General features: G+C 43.6%; 1 protein-coding gene across 2 annotated transcripts in view; it reads left to right on the forward strand.

Moving 5' to 3' along the window:
* Positions 1-23,601, forward strand: part of LOC117523206 (collagen alpha-1(XIX) chain) — a 100,486-nt gene that overhangs the window by 18,375 nt on the left and 58,510 nt on the right. For both annotated transcript variants that reach the window (XM_034184658.1, XM_034184657.1), the window contains 3 exons: positions 10,264-10,387; positions 10,561-10,836; positions 19,811-19,891. In XM_034184658.1, the coding sequence (XP_034040549.1) occupies positions 10,264-10,387; positions 10,561-10,836; positions 19,811-19,891 (481 nt within the window). The remainder of the gene's footprint in view (positions 1-10,263; positions 10,388-10,560; positions 10,837-19,810; positions 19,892-23,601) is intronic.

Below are 23,601 nucleotides of genomic sequence, written 5' to 3' on the forward strand. Positions count from 1 at the left end.
ATAGGACCAACATTTCTTCTTGCGGTGAAATTAGCATTTCTGATTCCACTCTGATCTGTCAGATTATTGGGTGTCAGTGAAGGGGACATGTGCCAGCTGGACTAACATTTGAGGTTTGATTGTTTCCGCAACAGCAACTTGAAGCCACTGGCTCATTTAAGAGAAATCCTCCTGGATAGGATTTCATGCAAACCAGGACACTAAAGCCGCTTCCGGGAGATACTCGGCAAGATCAGTAGTGTTGCTGTGACATACTTTCAAACTATTGTGATTGATTGCACAAGGCCTACTTTTAGCCAACTAATGTTGTAGGCCGAAGACACATTTCACCAGTGGTGATATTTTCCAGAACACTTACATTTGTACCTGAAAGAAACTGGAATTAATTGAAATGTTTATGCCAGCCACTGACCTAGTCACTCACATGGTGCTTTTAATTTTTTTTACTCACCCCAGCCCCGTGATTTATGGTTTATATATACAGGGTGTCTCAAAAAATGTACCCAAAAGTATTTTGACAGCACAAAGAAATCAATCAGTATTATCAGACATTTTCTACATGACCATGTGGTTGAAGCATGTAATTTTTCTCCCCACTGCACAGTTTTTAGTTCAGTCTTTCCTTTCTGATGTTTTAACCCTTTATCTTTTATACCACATAATCAATGTAACCTCCTCGTCTGAAGTTTCCTGAGAAACAAATCATTTGTCTCTAGTTTTCCAGAAAACCTCCTAGTAAATTTGAGTCTCCTTGCCATTTGCTGGGGAGTTAGTTCGCTCTCAGACTGAATTTTTTATAGAAAAAGATGTAAGTCAGCCCTTAGGATGTGTTGCACAGAACTCAGTGATTTTTGTTCTCTGAATTAGGGTCAACTACAGCAATTTTCCTGGAATTTAATGTCTTGCAGAACAAACTTTAGGGTTCCTGAAATGAGAAAAACACCATTATTTCCTAGGAAAACCATTTCCTGGTATTCATATTTCAGCGTACTTTTGGGTACATTTTTTGAGACACGCTATATATTAAGCTCAAGAGGATGTTTAAACTCATTGTTGCTTGCTCTGTAACAGACCTCAGTCAGGTTCCTTAGTTTGTAAAAAAAAAAAAAAGAAAAGAAAAAGAGAAACCTTGTGAAATGAGGAATCAAATGTTTTCAAAGCTCATTATAGCTGTTGTTTTGGATTTTCAAAATTAGTAACCTTTGGAAACAGTTTCTTCTGTAATTTTTTTTTGTTTGTTTGTTTGTTTGTTTTAGATTTGGAAAAAAAATAGAAACATACAGAAATAGAAACTTTTTTGTTGTTCTTTTTTTTGTTCAAAATAGAAACAGTTTTTTGGATTCCTTTGGGATGTTGAATAATTTGCAGAAAAACAAAATTCAAACCAAAGCCATTTTTCAACCTGTAAAACATGATTAGTTAATTTAACTCTAAAAGATGAAGGAAACTGATTACCTTAAACCAACTAAGTATAGTTAACTCAAGTAATTACAACTAACTAACTAACTATATATATATATATATATATATATATATATATATATATATATATATATATATATATATATATATATATATATATAAACTTGATGATTCATGTTAAACTAAAAAACATTAGTGAATAGTAATAATTCTCCTTGTTGTGGAACTTAATATTTTCATGTATTGCCATCATTCGGCAAACAAAATTAAGTTTTTAAGGCTACATTTTCACTTCCACAGATAAACAGTCATTCTGTTCTTTTGCTTGTATGATACACATATCTTATCTGCATAAAGCATGTGTAAAAAAATGATAATACAGGTACATCCTCTGACATGAGGTAGACTGACAATGGATGTGTGATTACAAGCTCATTCTGGATGTTAAACCGCAATCACAGGTGCTGTGTGTCAGTGTAACACACACTGCGGCTGTGTGGGCAGCATCTAACAGCCATGATAACATGATAATACGGGTACATCCTATGACACATGAGGTCGACTGACAATGGATATGTGATTATATGCTCAACCTGGACATTATACCTCGATCACAGGCGCTGTGCATTCAGCACGTCTCTGTAACATGCTGACGTACACTGCAGCCATGTGGATGGGGTCTATCAGCCATGGAAACACAATAATAGAGATAAATCCTGTGACACATGAGGTGGATCTGTAATATTTTTTAATAAAGAAATAAAAAAATAAAAATATCATGCTCATTATGGACGTAAGAGGCGCACCACACAGAGCTTTTGACTCACTGTGGGGCAGGGCACCGTGCAGCTGCACGCGGTGTTATAGCTACGATGGTCATCAGAGTTACATACATTATGTAACTCATGAGAGGGCATGACATGACAACAGCCCGGTCAGGTGAGCTGCACAGTGAGTCACTGTGTCTCAGAGCCAGCTGACCGGGCTGTCACTGTGACGCTGAGCATTACATTCCGTGTTTGCCTGTGACATAAAACAAGATTAAAAGACAAGAAAATAAAAGATGACAGGTTGAATCTGTGCCCCCGCTGAGGAAGAGAGGACTGAGGAGGGTGAAAAGGAGGCCATCTGCACTCTGGAATCCAAATGTGCACACGCTGACACACACACACATACACACAGTGGAGTGGAGCGCACAATCAGTGTTAACACACACTTAAGGGGATAACCTCAGTACCGACAAAACTGGCCAGCATGGCTGTTTCGTTTTATTTATTTTATTTGAAATTTTCACGGAGAAGCGCTGCATAAAAGCAGCACTGCGTCTTGGATTCTAGAGTGCAAAGAGCGCTGGATTTGGTTTCTTTGCAGTGGATGGTGGTGGTGATGCTTGCAAAGTTGTTTTTTTTTTTTTACCCTTAAATCTGTGTAGTTATAAATGATTGTTCTCCACCCTTCCCTTTTGGCCAGTCAGATATCTGCATCAAATGTCACCAGCAGTTTTACCAGCTCCAGGTTCCCATCAATGACAGACTGGTGGAGCACCATCTGTCCTTCTGGCCGAAGGAGTTGACGTTGAATTTGCAGTTTGTCATGTTCTGCTGCAACGTGTGCACCTCCTTGGTGTTGCCTTTCTTCACCTTTTCTTGGGAAAAACCCTCTGCAGCGCAAAACATGTTAACATGTCCACGTGGCTCATAATTGCAGCTCAGCTGGAAGGTGTTGGACAAACTGATCCTGCCAGCACCCTAAAGCTGATAATAATCTTCCCGTCAGCATCTCTGCTCAATGCCATGGGTGGGTTAAGAACAGTATTTCATATCTTTAATATGATGCGAGTGTGACACCCAGCAGTGTGAGACAGTAAGCCTTCAAAAGAGCAGACCACAGCTCATGCCCCCCCCCCCCCCCCCACACACACACACACCTTGCTTTCCACTCAGACCTTAGGTGCCGACATTATGGGGCTTTGTGCTGTGTTGTTTTTATTCCTTGTCTTTTTTTTTATTTTATTCTGTTTTTATTTTTTTTTGTTGGGGAAGGTTTATGTCCACATTCGATCTGCACTCTGGGTAGTTGACCTTGATTCAGGTGCTGCTGCACTCCGATTTTCGCAAATCATTTGAGCCGGCTTGGTACCACATTGTGAGTATTTATACACAACGGTACGAATGTCTGTCCCGTACAAATGCTGCTTGAATTCTGTTTGTTTTTCCAATTTGTGTGACTTGTATGACATTCATGCTCTAATGTGACGGGGTCCTTAGTGATGTTTTGGTCTTGGGGAATAGCCAAAAATCAGAGGAAGCCATGTCAGGAGAGTAGGGAGCCTGACAAATCACCGGAATGTCGTGTTTGGTCAGAAAAGGCTGACTCAGCTGAGCAGAATGGGTGGGTACACTGTCATGATGGAGCTGCCAACTTTTTGCCACCCACAGAGCTGGTCTTTTGCAGCGCACAGCATCATGAAAGCAACATAGGACCTCCTAATAATCCTTGTTATTAATGCTTTGGCCTTCTGGTGCATACTCATGTTGTTGGATGTTTCCATTGCGATGACTAAAATTTGGTTTCTGGGTGTATCAATGAACCTATGTTTCATTAACGGTGATAAGGAACTCTTGCCCGCTGTTTGTGCATTTTAGCATGTCCTGCAAGACTTCCAGAAAGAATTGCTTCTGCTCCACCTTTAACACCTTCAGCAAGAATTTTGCTGACACTCCTTCGTCAAAATGGAATGTCTCGAACCTGTGCTTATGTAACGGAGGCCAGCAGGTGTCGCTGTACAGATGTAGTTAGTAAACCTCACTCCCAATAGCTTAAAAGGATTCTCTGGTCACAAGGCCAGAGCACTGGGTTTTAGCCTTCTGGTTAGAGAGTCCGACTCCCATGCCGGAGATCGTGAGTTCGCGTCCCGAGGGGAGTGAATGGGCGGAGTCATAACAACACAACGCAGAGTGCAGCCACTACAATGGTGCCGTGACCCGGATGGGAGTGAGTTTAGGGGGGTGAGTGTAACGGAGGCCAGCAGGTGTCGCTGTGCAGATGTAGTTAGTAAACCTCACTCCCAACAGCTCAAAAGGATTCTCTGGTCACAAGGCCAGAGCCCTGGGTTTTAGCCTTCTGGTTAGAGAGTCCGACTCCCATGCCGGAGATCGTGAGTTCGCGTCCCGAGGGGAGCGAATGGGCGGAGTCATAACAACACAACGCAGAGTGCAGCCGCTACACTTATCCCCACCTCATCTGCAAGTTCTTGGATGTTGAAAAAACAGCCATTCATTCCGTGACCAAACTTGATATTCTGTCAATCACTTGGTTTTTTTGGCTTGTCAATAGCCAACCAGAACGTGTGTCACTCTCCACTGATGTTTGCCCATTTTTGAAGCAGTATTAAGCAGTATTTGAAGCACTATTTTATTTGCATTATGCTCACGTCATTATTGCCAAAAGCGTGTTGAATCCTGTGACTGGTTTCTCTTTGGGTATCATCAAGATTTTAGCAAATTTTGATGCAATACCTTTGCTCAAGTCGTTCTGTCATCTTATAGTAAACATGACATGATAGTATGCTTGCCCAAGAAGGTTCCCTGCACCTCCCCACCAAATGGCAACTTGCACATTTCATTTGTTTCTGTGGGATTGGGTCAGATACTTTTTGAATCCAAACTTTTTAAATTCCATGAATCATTATGAAATACAAACAAAACAAATGCTATCATTTTTTTGAAGGAGACAGTTCTCAGAAACTGACTGTGCAAGAAGGAGACTCATAAGGGAAGCCAAAAAGACACCCATGATTGCTCTGAAGAAGTTACACTTTTCTGTGGCTGTAACTGGAGAAACTGTGCAAAGTGCAACTTTTTTGTCTGCTGCATTCCCAGTTATACAGCTTCATGGTAGAGTGGAACAGAGAAGGATTTTCTCAACAAGAAGATGTGAAATAGCAGTTACAGTTTGCTGGATGGAATATCGAAGGCTAGCCTAGATTCAGTCTATTTTCTTTTGTTAAAAATAAATTTAATTTCTTTCAAATCATCGGAATAGGTTTAATGTTTGACATATTTGAGTTAAGTAAATGTAAATGGTGTGAGGTCACTGGATTCCTCAAAATTCCTCAAAATGTATGGAAGATGCAAGTGGCAACCAACAAACAAACAAAAAACAGTGCTTCATCCATTTATTTGGACTTTTATTCATTGCAGAGTATGAAGCCAGGATATTTCATGTTTTGTATAGTCAACATCCTTTATATACATGCAAAGTTACATATACATCGATTCCTGCATTTCATGCACACATTCCAAAAATAGTTGGGATGCTAAAGCATTTACCACTTTATAATATTTCCATTCCTTCTCACAACACTTCAAAGATATTTTGGCATTGAGGATACCAAGTGATGGAGCATTTCATTTGTTACTATTTTGTCCTGTTCATCCTGAAACAAGTCTTAAGGTGTGCAACAGTACTGAGTTTACATTGTTGCATGTTTGTTTCCAAATCCTCCATGCATTTTTTGGGGAGGGGAACAGGTCAAGACTGCAGGCAGGCTATCCCAGTGACCATATCATGTTCATCTGCAGCCACGTCGTTGTAATGTGTGCAGAATATGGTTTTGCATTATGTTGAAAAATGCATGAACATCCTTAGAAAAGCTGTCCTCTTGAAGGCAGCATACTGTCTCTTGCTCTAAAATCTCATTGTACTTTTCTCCATTAAAGCTGCCATCACAGAAGTGTAAATTGCTTTCGCCAAGGACACTGACAAAACCCCATACCATGACAGACCCTGGTTTTTGGACTTGTTGCTCATAACAATCTGGATGGTCCTTTTTGTCTTTGGTACAGAGCACATGGTGTCTATGTGTTCCGAAAAACATCTGGAAAACTGATTTGTCTGACCACAATACACATTTCTACTGTGTGAGGGTCCAACTCAGATGCCTCCAAGCCCTGAGAGGTCGAAGCTGCTTCTGGACAAGACTAACATGAGGCTTCTTTTTTGCATAGGAAAGTTTTAAGTGACATTTGTGAATATAACTCTCTATTGTTGTACTTTACAAAGGTTTCCCAAAGTAATCCATTGTCCCTGTGGTTATATCAGCTATTGATGACTGACTGTTCTTGATGCAGAGCTGTCTGAGGATTCAGAGATCACGAGTGTTAAGCTTAGGCTTGTGCTGAATTGAATTTCCTCCAGACTCCATGAATTGCTTAATGATATTATACACTGTTGAGTGAGAAATATGCAAATCCCTTCCCATCTTTGTTTGAGGAACATTGTTTTTGCACATTTCAATAATTTTCTCATGCATTTGTTAACAAACTGGAGCTCCTCTGTCTATCTTTGCTCCTCAGAGACTCACCTTTTGTGAGTTCTGCTTTAGTACCAAATTATGATTACAGTCACCTACTGACATAATTTATTGGAAAGATTTACATGCCTGACGTAGGAATGGATGTATATTAACAAATTAAATGAACCTGACCACACAAAATATAGCATGCAATGAAACATAAGTATAGGTGAGAGTCAGTGCAGGTTTATTTTTTAATTAGCATTTTCCTTGCTGTAATGAGTTTTTCTGATTTTGGATTGTAAGTTCTCACATTTTACAGAGTTCTTAGAGATCAAATGTGGCACATTATGGACAGACCTTATTTGAAATAAGATCAGACTTTGTAACGTAGGCTATGATCACCAGCAAATAAGCCTGTTTTTACTCCCTAACACTCATAATGTACCACGTCATTTTTTTTTTCTTTTATATTATTCCTGCTCACTTACAAGATCATCACGTGCACCTTATTTGCTCCAAGGAGTAATGTAGCAACATGGAAATATTACACAAGGACATTTTGAAATACATTATAAATCCACACTTTTATAAATTGCAGTGTCATTTTTGTGTTGCATTGCAGCTAAAATAGTCCTTCTGCCTTTAGGCCACAAATAACCTTCCCGGTCCCACTCGCAGTTTTGCGGGAGTGTGCGATTTTCCGTAAGCTTGATCTCATGCGTGTGTTTTCATTTTAGTCATGTTCCATTTATACCAAATCTCAGAGAATTCAATGGACACACAGCAGAAGAAGGTGCAAGGCTCGTAGAGAACAGAAGATGATATATTGGAGTGAAAACTAATTTCTAACCTGTCTGAAAAAAGCTCTCTCTCTTCCTCCCCCAGGCTTTACTCTGCCTTCCCAACAACCTTATCATTGCATTATTATTATTTTCACTGATCTTGATTTATTATGTTTACTATTGCTGCTTTAGATTGTTAATCTTGATGTGGTGTTTGCGATAGGGTGATAGTATTTATGTTGCTGTGATTTTGCTTTCTTTCTCTTTTTAATTTTTTTTCCAGGGTGAATAAAATTAGCTGTAATTTATATGGAAGGTGCTACAATGTGAAAAATGATGTTGCATCTTCTGATATATTCTCACTGTAAGACACTGTGTGTGTGTGTGTGTGTGTGTGTGTGTGTGTGTGTGTGTGTGTGTGTGTGTGTGTGTGTGTGTGTGTGTGTGTGTGTGTGTGTGTGTGTGTGTGTGTGTGTGTGTGAACACACTGTTGTTGCTCATTGTGGTGATGAGCTTCAGCAGCTGTGGTCAACCACATAAACCTCAGCAGTGTCAACAGTGAGACAACCGATTGGTTTCTTTGGTTTTGCATCAATTTCCACATATGTTTTCATTATTCGAATGACAAGAGGGCCAGTATGAAGTGCATCAAGCTAAATGGAGTCATGTCTGTCAGCCTTATTTATGGGAACGTCATCCTGCAGCAGGGAAATTTTTAAAAGCTTCATTGATTCCCTGATGTTGAGTGACTTGGCGATTGTTTGGTCCAGTGAAACCTTTGAAAGACTTTTCAATCAATATTGCAATGTTGAGAAATTTGATTTTTACTGTGTCTGATTTTTTTTATTAAGTTCACAGAGAAGCTAATGTATGTTTGTTTGTTTGACTGGAAGCAGGATTACTCACAATCTGCCGTACCGACTTTCATAGAACTTGGTGGACATGTAGGGCATAAATCAGGGAACCGCATTTTGGAGTGGGTCTGATAACAGGGCAGATCCAGCAAATTCTTTTCATGATTTAACATTATTTAACATTACATGAGTTTTTTTTTTTGTCAGGAAATGCTGTGCTAATTTTCACATATCTTGATGAACGTATGGGTCATAAGCCAAGGAATAACATTACATTTGCGATTACATCAGATAACAATGCAAAATTTTTTTAAAACCTTTCTTTTAAAATTGTAGGACATTTTTCAACATTTTTGTCATAATCTCAGTAACCGCTGATCGGGGTTTCATGAAATGTGTCGTGATGGGGCATGCACCAAAGAAAAACATCAAATTTTGCACTCGAACAGAAAACAAGGCAGATTGTTTGTTTGTTTTGTTTTGATTTTTTTTTGATTTTTATTTTAATTTTAATTTTAATTTTTCCCAAAACTGACAAAATTTAGTTTCTCCCAAAAGCCAAGCATGACAGTGTTGGTTCATTTTTATAACATGTTGCAAAATTACAGTTCATTGTAATGAAGGGACCATATTTATTCCATGGTGAATATTTTCTTTTCCTCCTTATGACATCATGCAGATGAACTACATGAGGAAGCATGTGCGCACATATGCAAAGTTTTCAGATTACACGTGACCTGACCCACTTTTGATGCACGTTTCCGGGGCATGCATGCTAACATCTGTGAGATGTCTTGTAAATTACTTCAGAGATGTTATGTTGTTTCAAAAACAGTGTTTTTAGATTAAAAAGTGTTTATTTGCGATTTGCAGTCACAGTGTTCTTCCCAGCATCCCTCAGGTTAGGTGAAGCCCCCATGTGATCTGGCGTTACTACCAAATGTAGGTCAAGTTGTCTGTTCACTTGAAAATCTCCCCTTCAGGGGGAGAAATTCTAAATTGTTTCAAAACAGCGTGAATTTTGATCATATAGGTGATATCATAGTATGAATCTCTAATTTAAATGCTATGGTATAAAATTATAGTGGTGGCAAAGAAAAATCTTTTTATGACTTAAATTTTATAAAACCCAGAGGCCGTACAGCTTTATTGAAACTGTGAGGCCGATTTTTGAAGAAGTAGATTAGGTCAGGACAGCTTCAGCTTTTGTTATTTTTGATTTGTGAAAACTTGTTGAACCAATTTTTATGAAACTTGGTGAAGCATCGGGCATGGGACAAGAAAGAAAACCTAGAATTTCCAATCATTTTGGATTTTGAGATATTTTTTCCATCCATTATCTATCCACACTTAATTCTATAAAGGATCAGAGCGGGCTGGAGCCTATCCCAGCAGTCACAGGACGTGAGGTGGAGGAACACCCAGGACAGAACGCCAGTCTGTCGCAAGGCCACGTACATATACAAAAACACATTCACACTCACAGACAGACAGTGTGCAGTTTCCAATCCACCTAACCTGCATGTCTTTGGATGTGGGAGTACGCCGGAGCACCCGGAGGGAACCTACACAAACACGGGGTGAACATGCAAACTCCACACAGAAAGGGCAGGAAACGATCCCACGACCTTTCTGCTGTAAGGCAAAAGTGCTAACCACAAAGCTACTGTGACACCCATTTCTTTTCATATTTCAAACATTTTCCACAATAAATAAATAAATAATAAAATGAAATAAACTGTGAGGATTAAACATAGCATAAATACTTTTGAAAAACATATATGTGATGGGAGAAGGAACTATCAGCTTTGACAGAAGTGTGCACTCTCTGATTGTCCTCTTGTTACATTTTATAATTATTGATTTAATTTATTAACTGCGTAACATTTTTTTTCCTTGCCCCCAGATTAATATTTCCAAATGGATTTTCAAATGAATACTCTCTGGTAACTGTATTCAGAGTAAGAAGAACTACAAAAAAAGGCCGCTGGTATCTTTGGCAGATATTAGACCAATCAGGTGACACTCAGGTAGGTCACAGTCACTGTTTTCATATCATGTTGAAGCTTGATATCAAAAGACAGCCTAAAAGATTATGTTTGTTTGTGAAGAAAACTGTTTTTTAATGTCTTTTTCTCTCTCTCTCTCTTTCTCTCTCTCTCTCTCTCTCTCTCTCTCTCTCTCTCTCTCTCTCTCTCATCAGGTGTCAGTTGTGGTTGATGGTGGCAAAAAAGTGGTGGAGTTTTCATGCCGGAGTCTACTAAAGAGTGTTCTCCGCTACACTTTTAAGCGCCGTGACCTTCACACTCTCTTTGATCGTCAGTGGCACAAGCTGGGCATTTCTGTGCAGAGCAACATAGTCTCTGTTTACATGGACTGTCGGCTTATAGAAAGACGGCTGACTGATGACAAGGACAGCCTTAACTATGGTGGACAGACACTCATCGCTACACGGATGGAGGACGGCCGGCCTGTAGATGTATGTTCAAGACTGATAAAAGCAGATTTAATTTAACAGATATTTGATACTTTGAATTTTTATTTGAGCTCAGCTAAATTTACACAGCATATACTATTTTATTGGAGCATATTTGCTTTATTACACATTTCTTTTAAATAAGACTTTAGAGGTATATATATATATATATATATATATATATATACAGGGAGGCAAATAAGCATTTGATCCATTGTCGATTTTGCACGTTTTCCCACCTAGAAAGAATGGAGAGGTCTGTCATTTTTATTTTAGGTACACTTTATCACGATTGTCAGACGAGGAAGGCAGGAGACAAATGCAGGACTCACTGGAACAGTTCTGGTTCAGAGAGGCTTTTACTGAGGCGCTAAGCAAGGTTCGGTACACAAACAGACAGTCCAAGAAGAGCAACCAAATCATAGGCGTAGACAAAAACACAGGCAGGCAGTCAAAACACCAAGAGACAGCTTAACAAAACGTAGTACTGAGCTTGAAGCACTGGCACAGGGCACAACGATCAGGCAACACGTAGTGCAACTAGTAGCGTCTAAATACTCCCGGAAACAAGTGTAGAAAGGCCCAGAACAGGGCGTGACCCACTCACCGAGTACCGCCCCCACCAAGCACAGTGAAGGCAGCCAAGAGACATACAGACCCAAAAAACCCAAACACAAACCACCCAGCCACAAAAGGGAACAAACAAAAACCCCAACACTAACATGATACATGACAGGACCCCCCGCTCAACGGCCGGCACCTGACGGCCCGGGGAACCCAGGATGCCGAGCATGGAAGTCCGCGATCAGTCCAGGATCCAAAACGAAACGAGAAGGAATCCATGAGCGTCCTTCAGGTCCGTAACCCTCCCAGTCCACCAAGTACTGCACCCCCCGCCCACGCCGCCGGGACCCGACAAGGCGGCGCACAGTAAAAACCGGGCCCCCGGCCACAAACCGGGCGGGACGCGGGGGAATGGCCGGAGGGCACAAGACACAGGACCGAGCAGGCTTGACCTGGCTGACGTGGAAGGTGGGATGTATCTTCATAGTCCGGGGCAGACGAAGGCGTACAGAGACCGGAGTGATCACCCTCGTGATGGGGAACGGCCCCACGAACCGAGGAGCAAGTTTCCGTGGCAGACCACGGAGGGAAAGGTGCCGGGTGGAGAGCCAAACCCGCTGTCCCGGGGAGTAATGTGGTTCTAGGGTCCTTTTCCTGTCGGCAGCAGCCTTGTAGATCGCTGAAGAGCGCAGTAATGTTCGTCGGGCCCGCTCCCAGATTAGACGACAATGACGGATTAAGGAAAGGGCCGAAGGCACCCGGGTGGTTAAGACTGTAGGATAGAACAAAGAAGGTTGATACCCATGCGACACGTGCATTGGGGAGTAACCAGAGGAGGCAGACGGTAAACTATTGTGAGCGAGCTCTACCCATACTAATTGTGACGACCAGGAAGCGGGGTGCTGGGAGGCGAGGATACGTAACCCCTTTTCCAATTCCTGATTGACCCTCTCAGCCTGCCCATTCGCCTGAGGGTGATACCCGGAGGTGAGACTCGAGGTGACTCCCAGGAGTCGACAAAACTCTCCCCAGAAGTGTGAAACGAACTGTGGCCCACGATCGGACACGATGTCCTGCGGGAAACCGTGTAATCTAAACACATGGTGCAACAGGGCCTCTGCAGTTTCCTTAGCTGATGGGAGTTTCGGTAGCGGTATGAAATGGGCCATTTTAGACAGACGGTCCACCACTGACAGAATAACAGTATGCCCCTTGGATGGCGGCAACCCGGTAACGAAATCCACCGAGATATGTGACCACGGTCGGGTGGGGACGGGTAATGGGTGGAGCTTGCTGGACGGTGAGCGGTTGGTTGACTTGTGCATAGCTCAGACAATGCATGCCCCCACATAAGCTGTGACGTCGGGAAGTAACCGAGGCCACCAAAATCTTCCCTGGATGATCGTTGCTGTCTTCCCAATTCCGGGATGACACGAAAAACGGCTGTTATGAGCCCACCTTATCACCTCCCCCCTAAGAGCCTCTGGGACGTACAGTCTCCCCGGAGGGCAGTCCCGCGGCACAGGGTCACCGCGCGTTGCGGACGGGACCTTGGTTTCTATGTCCCAGGTGAGGACTGACAGGAAGCAGGACGCGGGCAAGACCGGACCTGGGTCCGCCGGTACAGCCACAGGTTCGCCCCGACGGGAGAGCGCGTCGGGTTTACCGTTCTTTGTTCCCGGTCGATAGGATAACACAAAGTTGAAACGGCTAAAAAAGATGGACCATCTAGCCTGTCTGGCATTGAGTCGTTTCGCAGAACGGAGATACTCTAGATTTTTATGGTCGGTCCATACCAAAAACGGTAATTGTGCCCCTTCCAACCAGTGTCGCCACTCTTCCAGGGCCACCTTAACCCCCAGCAGTTCGCGGTCTCCGATGTGGTAATTGCGCTCTGCCGGCGTCAGTTTTCGGGACAAAAATGCACAGGGATGTAATTTCTGGTCTGAGGGTTGGATCTGGGATAAGACGGCCCCGATCCCTACGTCGGAGGCGTCAACTTCGACTACAAACTGTAAAGCGGGGTTGGGGAGGAGCAACACTGGGGCCGTGGTAAACCGTCTTTTCAGGCTTCGAAAAGCTTCCTCGCAGTCCAGCGTCCAGGAAAAGGGCCGGTGTATGGACGTGCTGTTATGCAGAGGCGCGGCCACCGAGCTGAAATTACGGATGAACTTCCGATAAAAGTTGGCAAAACCAAGAAACCGCTGGACTTCCTTGCAGTTCTTAGGTACAGGCCAATCACGCACTGCGGCTATCTTGGCTGGGTCCATCCGGATAGACCCAGGCGATATGATGAATCCCAGAAAGGTCACTGAGGACCTATGGAATTCACACTTTTCTGCCTTTACGTACAACTGATTGCGTAATAGGGTCTCAAGCACTGTACGGACATGACCGGCATGTGTTTCCGCATCCGGGGAGAAGATCAGGATATCGTCGAGGTACACAAACACAAATTTTCCCAGACATTCCTGTAGTACATCATTAATCAGGTTTTGAAACACTGCGGGAGCATTGGTTAAACCAAAAGGCATGACTAGCTATTCATAATGGCCAGTGGGGGTGTTAAAAGCGGTCTTCCATTCATCACCCTGTCTGATTCGCACTAAATGATAGGCATTACGAAGATCGAGTTTGGTGAAGAGTTTGGCGCCCTCTAGCAGGTCGAACGCGGAGGCAATTAGGGGCAGAGGATAACGGTTCTTTACTGTGATGTCATTAAGCCCGCGATAGTCGATGCAGGGACGGAGTGATTTATCCTTCTTTTCAACGAAAAAGAACCCCGCCCCCGCAGGAGACGACGATGGGCGGATCAACCCGGCATCCAAAGAGTCCCGGATGTAGTCGTTCATAGCGACACGTTCAGGACCAGTCAGAGAAAACAGTTTTCCCCGCGGGGGACTCGTGCCCGGCAATAACTCAATGGCACAGTCGTATGCACGATGCGGTGGCAGTAACTTTGCCTTGACCTTGCTGAATACGTCGGCAATATCGTGGTACTCCGCGGGCACATCCGCCAACTCAGGATTAGGGACCTTGCCGTCCCTGATGGTCATAGCAAAACAGCGCCCGGTACAAGCGGAACCCCAGGAAGTGATCTGCCCATCGGACCAGTTTACGTATGGACAATGTTTACGTAACCAGGGATGCCCCAAAATGGCGGAGTGAGTCATTTCATCGAAGACATGAAAACTAATTGTTTCGGAATGAGTACCGGCTATGATTAATTGAATGGTCTCTGCGCGGTGGATGATGTGACCCAGTATGTGACCGTCCACGGCATGTATACCCAACGGTTTTGAAAGACGGTGAAGTTTGAGGTGCAAAGACCTAGCGAGGGAGGAGTGCATCAAATTAGCATCTGAACCGGAGTCGACAAAAATCGGAACAGAACATGACGTATGCTTAGATATTAACTTGGCAGTGACCATGTTTCGGGGAGAGACGGAAAGAATGGAATGTTGACTCACCCGGCGTACCCGTTGTGGCCGCACGGGGGCACCCCTGGCATGGCACTCCGTGACCACATGCCCCGCCTGACCACAATAGAAACACAGGCCCTGGTCTTTCTGACGCTGCCACTCCTCGATGGTCAATTGGGTTCGTCCCAGCTGCATCGGTTCATCAGCGGCAGCCGGGAGCGAGCTGGAGGAGGACGCCGAGGACCCGACGTGGAGAGCGGACTCAGCGTGCTGGGACGAGGCTCGCACGTCCCGCCGGGGCCGATCCGCCAGCCAGCGATCGGTGCGGATGGCTAACGCGATTAGCTCATCGAGTTGCTCCGGGAGGTCGATGGCGATCAGCTGGTCCTGGATCTGCGGGGACAGGCCTTGAAAGAACACGTCATGGAGTGTGGCCGGGTTCCATGGCCTGGTGACGTATGCTGGAACACTTGGCGGAGAGCGGTCTGGAATGCCTGGAGAGTACTACATGCCGTGGACTGTCTGCTCCACTCTGCCGAGGCCCACGCCGCGGCCCGGCCGGTGAGGTGAGTAATAATGAAGGCGATCTTCGCCCGGTCGGATGGAAACATGGCTGACATCAACTCAAAGTGCAGGTCACATTGTGTTAGGAATGGTTTGATGTCTCCGGATTCACCAGAGAAATGTTCAGGTTGAGATAGCTGATTGCAGACATCAGGAGCAGCAGTGGGTACCGGCAGGGCCGCACTCGGTCCCATCGGTGGCTGGTTGGTGGTTGCCGAGGCAGACGGTGTCTGTGGCGTCAGAGAGGTTACGAGCTGGTTGATCTGAGAGCTGACAGAGGACATGAAGGCGTCCTGTCTTGTGGCCAGGTTGGCTATATTGGTGCTTAAAGCAGTGATGCGGTCTTCTTGTTGGGCCAGCTGACGGCTATGGAAGCGAACGGCCTGCTGGAATGGATCCGAGTCCGCTGTCTCCATTGTTGGCCTGATCGTTCTATCACGATTGTCAGACGAGGAAGGCAGGAGACAAATGCAGGACTCACTGGAACAGTTCTGGTTCAGAGAGGCTTTTACTGAGGCACTAAGCAAGGTTCGGTACACAAACAGACAGTCCAAGAAGAGCAACCAAATCCGAAACATCAGGCAGAGGCGTAGACAAAAACACAGGCAGGCAGTCAAAACACCAAGAGACAGCTTAACAAAACGTAGTACTGAGCTTGAAGCACTGGCACAGGGCACAACGATCAGGCAACACCTAGTGCAACTAGTAGCGTCTAAATACTCCCGGAAACAAGTGTAGAAAGGCCCAGAACAGGGCGTGACCCACTCACCGAGTACCGCCCCCACCAAGCACAGTGAAGGCAGCCAAGAGACATACAGACCCAAAAAACCCAAACACAAACCACCCAGCCACAAAAGGGAACAAACAAAAACCCCAACACTAACATGATACATGACACACTTCAACTGTGAAAGACAGAATCTAAAAAAAAAAAAAAAAAAAAAATCCAGAAAATCACATTGTATGATTTTTAAATAATAATAATAATTTGCATTTTATTGCGTGAAATAAGTATTTGAACACCTACCAACCAGCACGAATTCTGGCTCTCACAGACGTGTTAATTTTTCTTTAAGAACTCCTCCTATTCTGCACTCTGTACCTGTATTACTTGCACCTGTTTGAACTTGTTACCTGTATAAATGACACCTGTCCACACAATCAATCACACTCCAAACTACCATGGCCAAGACCAAAGAGCTGTCTAAGGACACCAGGGACAAAATTTTAGACCTGCACAAGGCTGGGATGGACTACAGGGCAACAGGCAAGCAGCTTGTGAGAAGACAACAACTGTTGGCGTAATTAATAGAAAAATAGAAGAAACACAAGATGACTGTCAGTCTTTCTCAGTCTGGGGGGTTCCATGCAAGATCTCACTTTGTGGGATAAGAATGATTCTGAGAAAGCTCAGAACTACACAGGAGAACCTGGTCAATGACCTGAAGAGAGCTGGGACCACAGTCACAAAGATTACATTGGTAACACATGATGCCGTCATGGTTAAAAATCCTGCAGGGCAGTAAGGTCCCCCTGCTCAAGCCAGCACTTGGCCAGGCCTGTTTGAAGTTCACCATTGACCATCTGGATGATCCAGAGGGGGCATGGGAGAAGGTCATGTGGTCAGATGAGACCAGAATAGAGCTTTTTGGTATCAACTCCACTGGAGGATGAAAACAACCCCTAGAACATCATCCCAACTGTGAAGCATGGTGGTGGAAACATAATTTTTGGGGGTGCTTTTCTGTAAATGGGACAGGACGACTGCAGCGTATTGAAGGGAGGATGGATGGGGTCATGTATCGTGAGATTTTGGCAAACAACCTCCTTCCCTCAGTAAGAGCTTTGAAGATGGGTCGTGGTTGGGTCTTCCAGCATGACAATGATCCCAAACGCACAGCCAGGGCAACTAAGAAGGGGCTCTGTAAGAAGCATTTCAAGGTCCTGGAGTGGCCTGGCCAGTCTCCAGACCTGAACTCAATAGAAAATATTTGGAAAGATCTGGAGAAGATCTGTATGGAAGAGTGGAGCAAAATCCCTGTTGCAGTGTGCAAACTTGGTCAAGAACTACAGGAAACATCTGACCTCCCTAATTGCAAACAAAAGTTTCTCTACCAGATATTAAGGTCTGTTTTTCGAGTGGATCAAATACTTATTTCATGCAATAAAATGCAAATTAATTATTTAAAAATCATACAATATGATTTTCTGATTTTTTTTTTTTTTTGGATTCTGTCTGTCACAGTTGAAGTGTACCTACAATAAAAATTATAGACCTCTTCATTCTTTGTACGTGGGAAAACCTGCAAAATTTACAGTAGATTAAATACTTATTTGCCTCACTGTATGTATTAATTCTCTATTACTGCTATACACATGCACAGACATGTCCCAAAATACAAAAAACCCATAATATTTTTTAGGGGAGTTATAGCATTTATGCTTCTGTGGAGAACTCCACTCAGAGCTGTAATAAGGGATGTCTCCCAAACTGAGGGGGTGTGCATAAATGAATAAAGCCAAATGAGCCTGTTTCATTTGGGGATAATAATCAAACATGAGTGTAGCAAGATGCTTGATTGGATGAGTTTCCAGTCAAGCTTGCCAACACAGACAAATTCTCAGCTTCTGGTCCTTTTTCATTTAGCTCTTGTCACCCAATATGAAGTTTTAAACAGCTGCAAAACATCATTTAGGTCTCAGTCTTCCACCCGACACACAGTGGTGCACAGTGCACTGCAATTTCATTGTTACTTTCCGCAAGATGCAGATGCAATTTTTACAGCACTAGTGTGTTCGTATCATCTGCCGCAAGTACACGGTTGCATCTTAAACCATTAAAAACCTGGTTTAAAGTCCAGAGCTGCAGGGGTTTTTTATTTAAAGAGCGTCACACTCAGATATGCCTTACACAGCACATATTCTGTGCTTGCCTGCCTGCACCTATCATTGCCTGCAGTGGCACCTGCAGTGATGTATTCATATGCAGGTGTTTAATAGTCACTGTACTGAAATAACAGAGCTCTGTCCTGATCCTTTAACTTGCGTTCACTTTCTCAATAGCATGGCTCTGTCTGCCTGGCACACTCCAGTTTAAAGGTAAATGGCTGGTGCCAGTCTGATTGGTTGATTATGTTTAAATTACAACACTCCCATACCTAATTTACATGATAAATCAAATCCCTTTGTATGCACCCCCTTGACAGCAAATTAAACTGGAGCACGCCCACAAATCATTTGCACCTCTCTTCACCCACTGTGAAAATACCAAGCATCCGTAATGTACAACTGGCCAGTGGTAGCCTTAAGGTTAAATAAATGGACTTCTAAGAGCAGTGTGTTTTGTTACTAGTTTAACATATTATTAACATTAACAACATTAACTGATACCATGTTTTGAATTTTTGACTTCTAAAAAAAGCCGTGACCAACAAATGCTTGAAAATACTGCATATGGCACCACAAATGTTCATGTTCTGCTGTGCTGAAGCAAATATAAATAATGCAGAAATAACAAGCAAGTGTTAGTTAGAGCATTTGGTATTGATGTGTTTGTGATGTTTATGAGTTCAGTGTTCCAGCTTTCACTGAATAAAATATCCGTTCCATTGAAAGAATGTAAAAGCATTCATTATTTGTTTTATATAACAGCTAAAATAGATCCTTGTCATTTGATATTTTATTAATTTATAAACAACAGAAAAGGGACTTACATTTTGGTGCGTCACTGCTGCTTTGACATCAACAATTCAACACGAACTTTAAACAGCAGTCCAAAAATAATCCTGAAGATGTCGTCCATGATGCCATACACCGACTTGGTGTACTTCCAAAAATAAAAAAGAAGAAGAGGAAAAAAAGACTATGTACTTCCTCAGTGCAGCGAAAAAAAATCACGTCAGAAATTAGTCCAGCTTTTCATTCTAACTTCCTCCTAACAGCTCTTCATGCCTCCAGATGGCTTACAGCGCAGTGAATTTGTTGTGTGTGTGTGTGTGTGTGTGTGTGCGTGCATGCATGTGTGTGTTTTAGTAGAATTTGCACCGTCAGTTAGCTCGTTCAAATCGTTGTCCGTCAGCAAAACAAACGCTGCATGTTTAGCTAAACAGCACCCCCACTGGGCGGGGTTCACAGCGTGCAATAGCACAAAACATATGGAACCAAATTTGCACCCTAAATGGAACCAAATTGGACACTAAATGCAACGCAACACAAATGGGACGAATAATCCATGTCACGTGACATACAAAGCACCAATCAAATGACAAGGATCCACTCAGCCATTTCATAAAGAACCATATCCATATCAAAAGTTGTTGCAAGGTGAGATCTGCTGAAGCTTTGACAACTAGTCAGTGTATATAGCAGATTACAGTGATAAAGCTACTGCATGATGCTCGAGGATTGACTGTTACTCTCTTCCACAGGTTGAACTGAAGCAAATTATAATCTACTGTGACCCTTATATGGTGGAGATGGAAAATTGCTGTGAACTTCAAGAACCAAAGGTAAAATTGATTTAAAGTCCAAGCAAATTGTTACTGACTGTTTATTGTAAAGGATAATAAATAAATGAAAAATAATTATTACAAGATGAAGATAATTAATAAAAAAAATCAAAACAGTTTTATATATATATATATATATATACACACGTGGTCTATTAGATAACAAACCGACCCTTTTATTTTATTTTTTTAACTATATGGATTTGAATGACGTGCGATTACACCAATCATGCTTGAACCCTCGTGCGCATGCGTGAGTTTTTTCACGAGTGTCGTGACGTCATTTCCCTGTGGGCAGGCCTTGAGTGAGATGTGGTCCCGCCCTCTCGGCTGAATTCCTTTGTTTCACACGCTGCTCGAGATGGCGCGCTTGCTTTATCAAAATTTTTCTGGACCTGTGAGGAATATCCGAGTGGACACTATTTGAGAAATTAAGATGGTTTTCGGTGAAAAGTTTAACGGCTGATGAGAGATTATGGGGTGTTTCTGTCGGTGTAAGGACTTCCCACGGAGCGGGACATCCTGCAGCGCTTCCAGGCGCCGTCGTCGGCCTGTTTCGACCTGAAAACATCCTAATTTAAGGCTTAATTCACCCAGGACGTCGTGAGAGAACAGAGAAGATTCAGAAGAGGCCGGCATGAGGACTTTATGCGGACATTCCACTGTTTAAGGACATTTTTTAATGAAAGACATGCGCGCAAATTCGCCGAGTCGTTTCCGTGACGACTCGGCAAATCTGTGTGCGCCGTGACAGGAAAAACACCTCCGTGTTGAAAACCATTTGTAAAATTCAGGCGGCTTTTGATGGCTTTCAACAAGTGAGTAATTGAGAAATTGTTTAACAGCTTGGGCATGTTCCAACTTGCCCGTTAAGGTTTCCAACGGAGGTGTTTTTCCTGTCGCGACCCCCCGTGGTCGGGTCCGGCCCGACATGCGACTCTGCCCACACGTTCTTTCATTACAAAATGTCCGTTAACAATGGAATGTCCGAATAAACTCCTCATGCCGACTTCTTCTGAAAGTTCTCTGTTCTCTGACGACTTACTGGGTCAACAGAGCCTGAAATGTGGAAGTTTTCAACTTGAAACGGCGAGACGCTGCCGCCTCGAAGCGCAGATCGCCGTCAGGCACCGTGGGCCGTCCTTAAAGCGACACTACCAGACCAAAATCTCTCATCAGCCATTAAAATTTTTACCAAAAACTAGCTGAATTTATCGAATGGTGTCCACTCAGTTGTGCCTTACAGGTTTGAAAAAATTTGATCAAACAAAGCAGCAGTCTCTGAGCCATTCCTAAACAATGAAAAAATCGACGAGAAGGTGGGCCACTTGTTATGTGTCGGACGCAGCCCGGAGAACCGACCAGCGTTTGAAGGACCCAGTATAAAATAAGCAGAGCATGGTACAAAGGATAACAGAATTTAATGAACATAACAGTGCTGTGATAAATATAAAAGTGCGCTGTCTGGCGTGGCGGATTTGCGGTGTGCTCCCAGCAGCACAAAACGGTCCGGAGCCAGAACCAGTTCGGACCCAAGGACCCCGCCGACACCCCCCAGGTGGCCGCGACAAACCAAGTCTGTGAAAGAAGAAATCATCATGTGAGTCCACACTCAACACACAGAGGGACTGCTCAAAGGTGTACAAACAGCAAACACTTCCTGGCTTAATTACTAATCAGCTTCCCACCCTGCAGGCATAGAACACCCTGTTCACAAAACTCCACAGCAGTGGAAGCTGATTAAACGACTACATACAGCTCAATATAATAAGGTGTGAGGGACACCACATTTACTGACTGTATAAATGTTAGTCACAAAATCTAACGTACCTCAGGAAGTGTGCTGACGAGCGTGAGACCTCACCCCCTCCTCTTTCACAGACCATGCATCAAACCTGGACGTTCTCTGCATCCACTGATGATGAGATGGCTCTTGAGACGACGATCTCACCCATCTGGTCACAAGGTCGAGTCTCTGGCAAATACACACTGTGTACTCCAGTCTTAAATGCCACCATGTTCCAATCCATGTAGATGCACCACAGCTGTGAGTCCTGACGAGCCGCAGGTGATCAGCCTCAGGTGATCAGGGTGAGGTCCTGATAAACTCAGCTACACAGCCACTCAGTCCCAAATGCAAGCCACCTGGAAGGAAAAACAAAAGACAGAAACAAAAAGGCAGCCAGGCCCCCCAGCCATACAACACCACTCCTCACTCAAAGACTGCCCACAGGCGAATGATGTAACCGACAGGCGTGAAAAAACTCTTGCATGCCCACGAGGGTTCAAACATGTCTGATGTAATCACACGTGATTCAAATCCATATGGTTTTTGAAAAAAATAATAAGGTCGGATACTTTTCTAATAGACCTTGCATATATACGAGGTCTGTGAGAAAAGTATCTGACTTTTTTATTTTATGCAAAAAATATATGGATTTGATTCATATGTTTTTACGACAGCCAAGCTTGAACCTTCGTGTGCATTCGTGAGTTTTTTCACGCCTGTCAGTTGCGTCATTCGCCTGTGGGCAGGCTTTGAGTGAGCACTGGTCCACCCCTCTCGTCGTTTTTTCATTGCGAGGAAATGGCGGAATGATTTGGGCTTTGTTTCATCTGAATTTTTTCAGAAACTGTTAGAGACAGGCAGCTGGAAACCATTCGGAAAATTCACATGGCTTTCGTTGAAAATTTTATGGGCTTCACAGAGATTAATGAGTGTTACTACTGCTTTAAGGACGGCCCACAATGGCGCATGGCGCGCCGCTATCCGAGCCGCGATCGACAGGTTGAAACGACCATTTCATTGCTAAAAGATGGCTGTATGGATCTGGGACCATCGTGTGCAATTTCTCTGGTTATCACAAGAGCTGGACATGAGCCATTTTCCGGCAGATTTCACTTTTAACAAGAGATTTTGTCAGATTTTTTATGTATACCAGAGGTCTCAAACCGGTTCCAGAAAGGGCCGAGAGGGTGCAGGTTTTCTGTGCAACCACCCACTCCAGCAGGTGATTTCACTGATTAACATCACTTTGAGCAGGTGAAATCAGTTAATTTAGATTTACGTGGTGTGTCCATAAAGTAACGGTCCTTTTATTTTTTTTTAAAACTATATGGATTTCATTCATATGTTTTTACGTCAGACATGCTTGAACCCTCGTGCGCATGTGTGAGTTTTTCCACGCCTGTCGGTGACATCATTCGCCTGTGAGCACGCCTTGTGGAAGGAGTGGTCCCGCCCCCTCGTCAGATTTTCATTGTCTGGAAATGGTGGAATGAAAAGGACTTTTTTTCCATCAGAATTTTTTCAGAAGCTGTTAGAGACTGGCACCTGGAAACCATTCGAAAAATGTATCTGGCTTTCGGTGAAAATTTTACGGGCTTCACAGAGAATAAGGACTTTCACTACAGCTTTAAGGACCCCTTTAAGGACGGTCGGTGCACCGCGCTCCGAGCTGCGACGTCGCAGCACAAACCACTGGATCATTTCTAAGCTGATGGCTCTGTGGATACGAGACTGTCGCGTGCTCTTTCTCTGGTTATCACAAGAGCTGGACATCAGCCATTTTCCGGCAGATTTCACTTTTAACAAGAGATTTTGTCATGGAAAGCCGCGCGGAGGCTTCGCGCGTCACGACCGATTCGCTGATGAAGCGAGACAAAGGAACACCTCTGTTTCGGAGTGTTAGAGGACAAGTTTGGACATG

This window comes from Thalassophryne amazonica, chromosome 13, assembly GCF_902500255.1.
Source record: "Thalassophryne amazonica chromosome 13, fThaAma1.1, whole genome shotgun sequence".
In the NCBI taxonomy this organism is placed as follows: Eukaryota; Metazoa; Chordata; class Actinopteri; order Batrachoidiformes; family Batrachoididae; genus Thalassophryne; species Thalassophryne amazonica.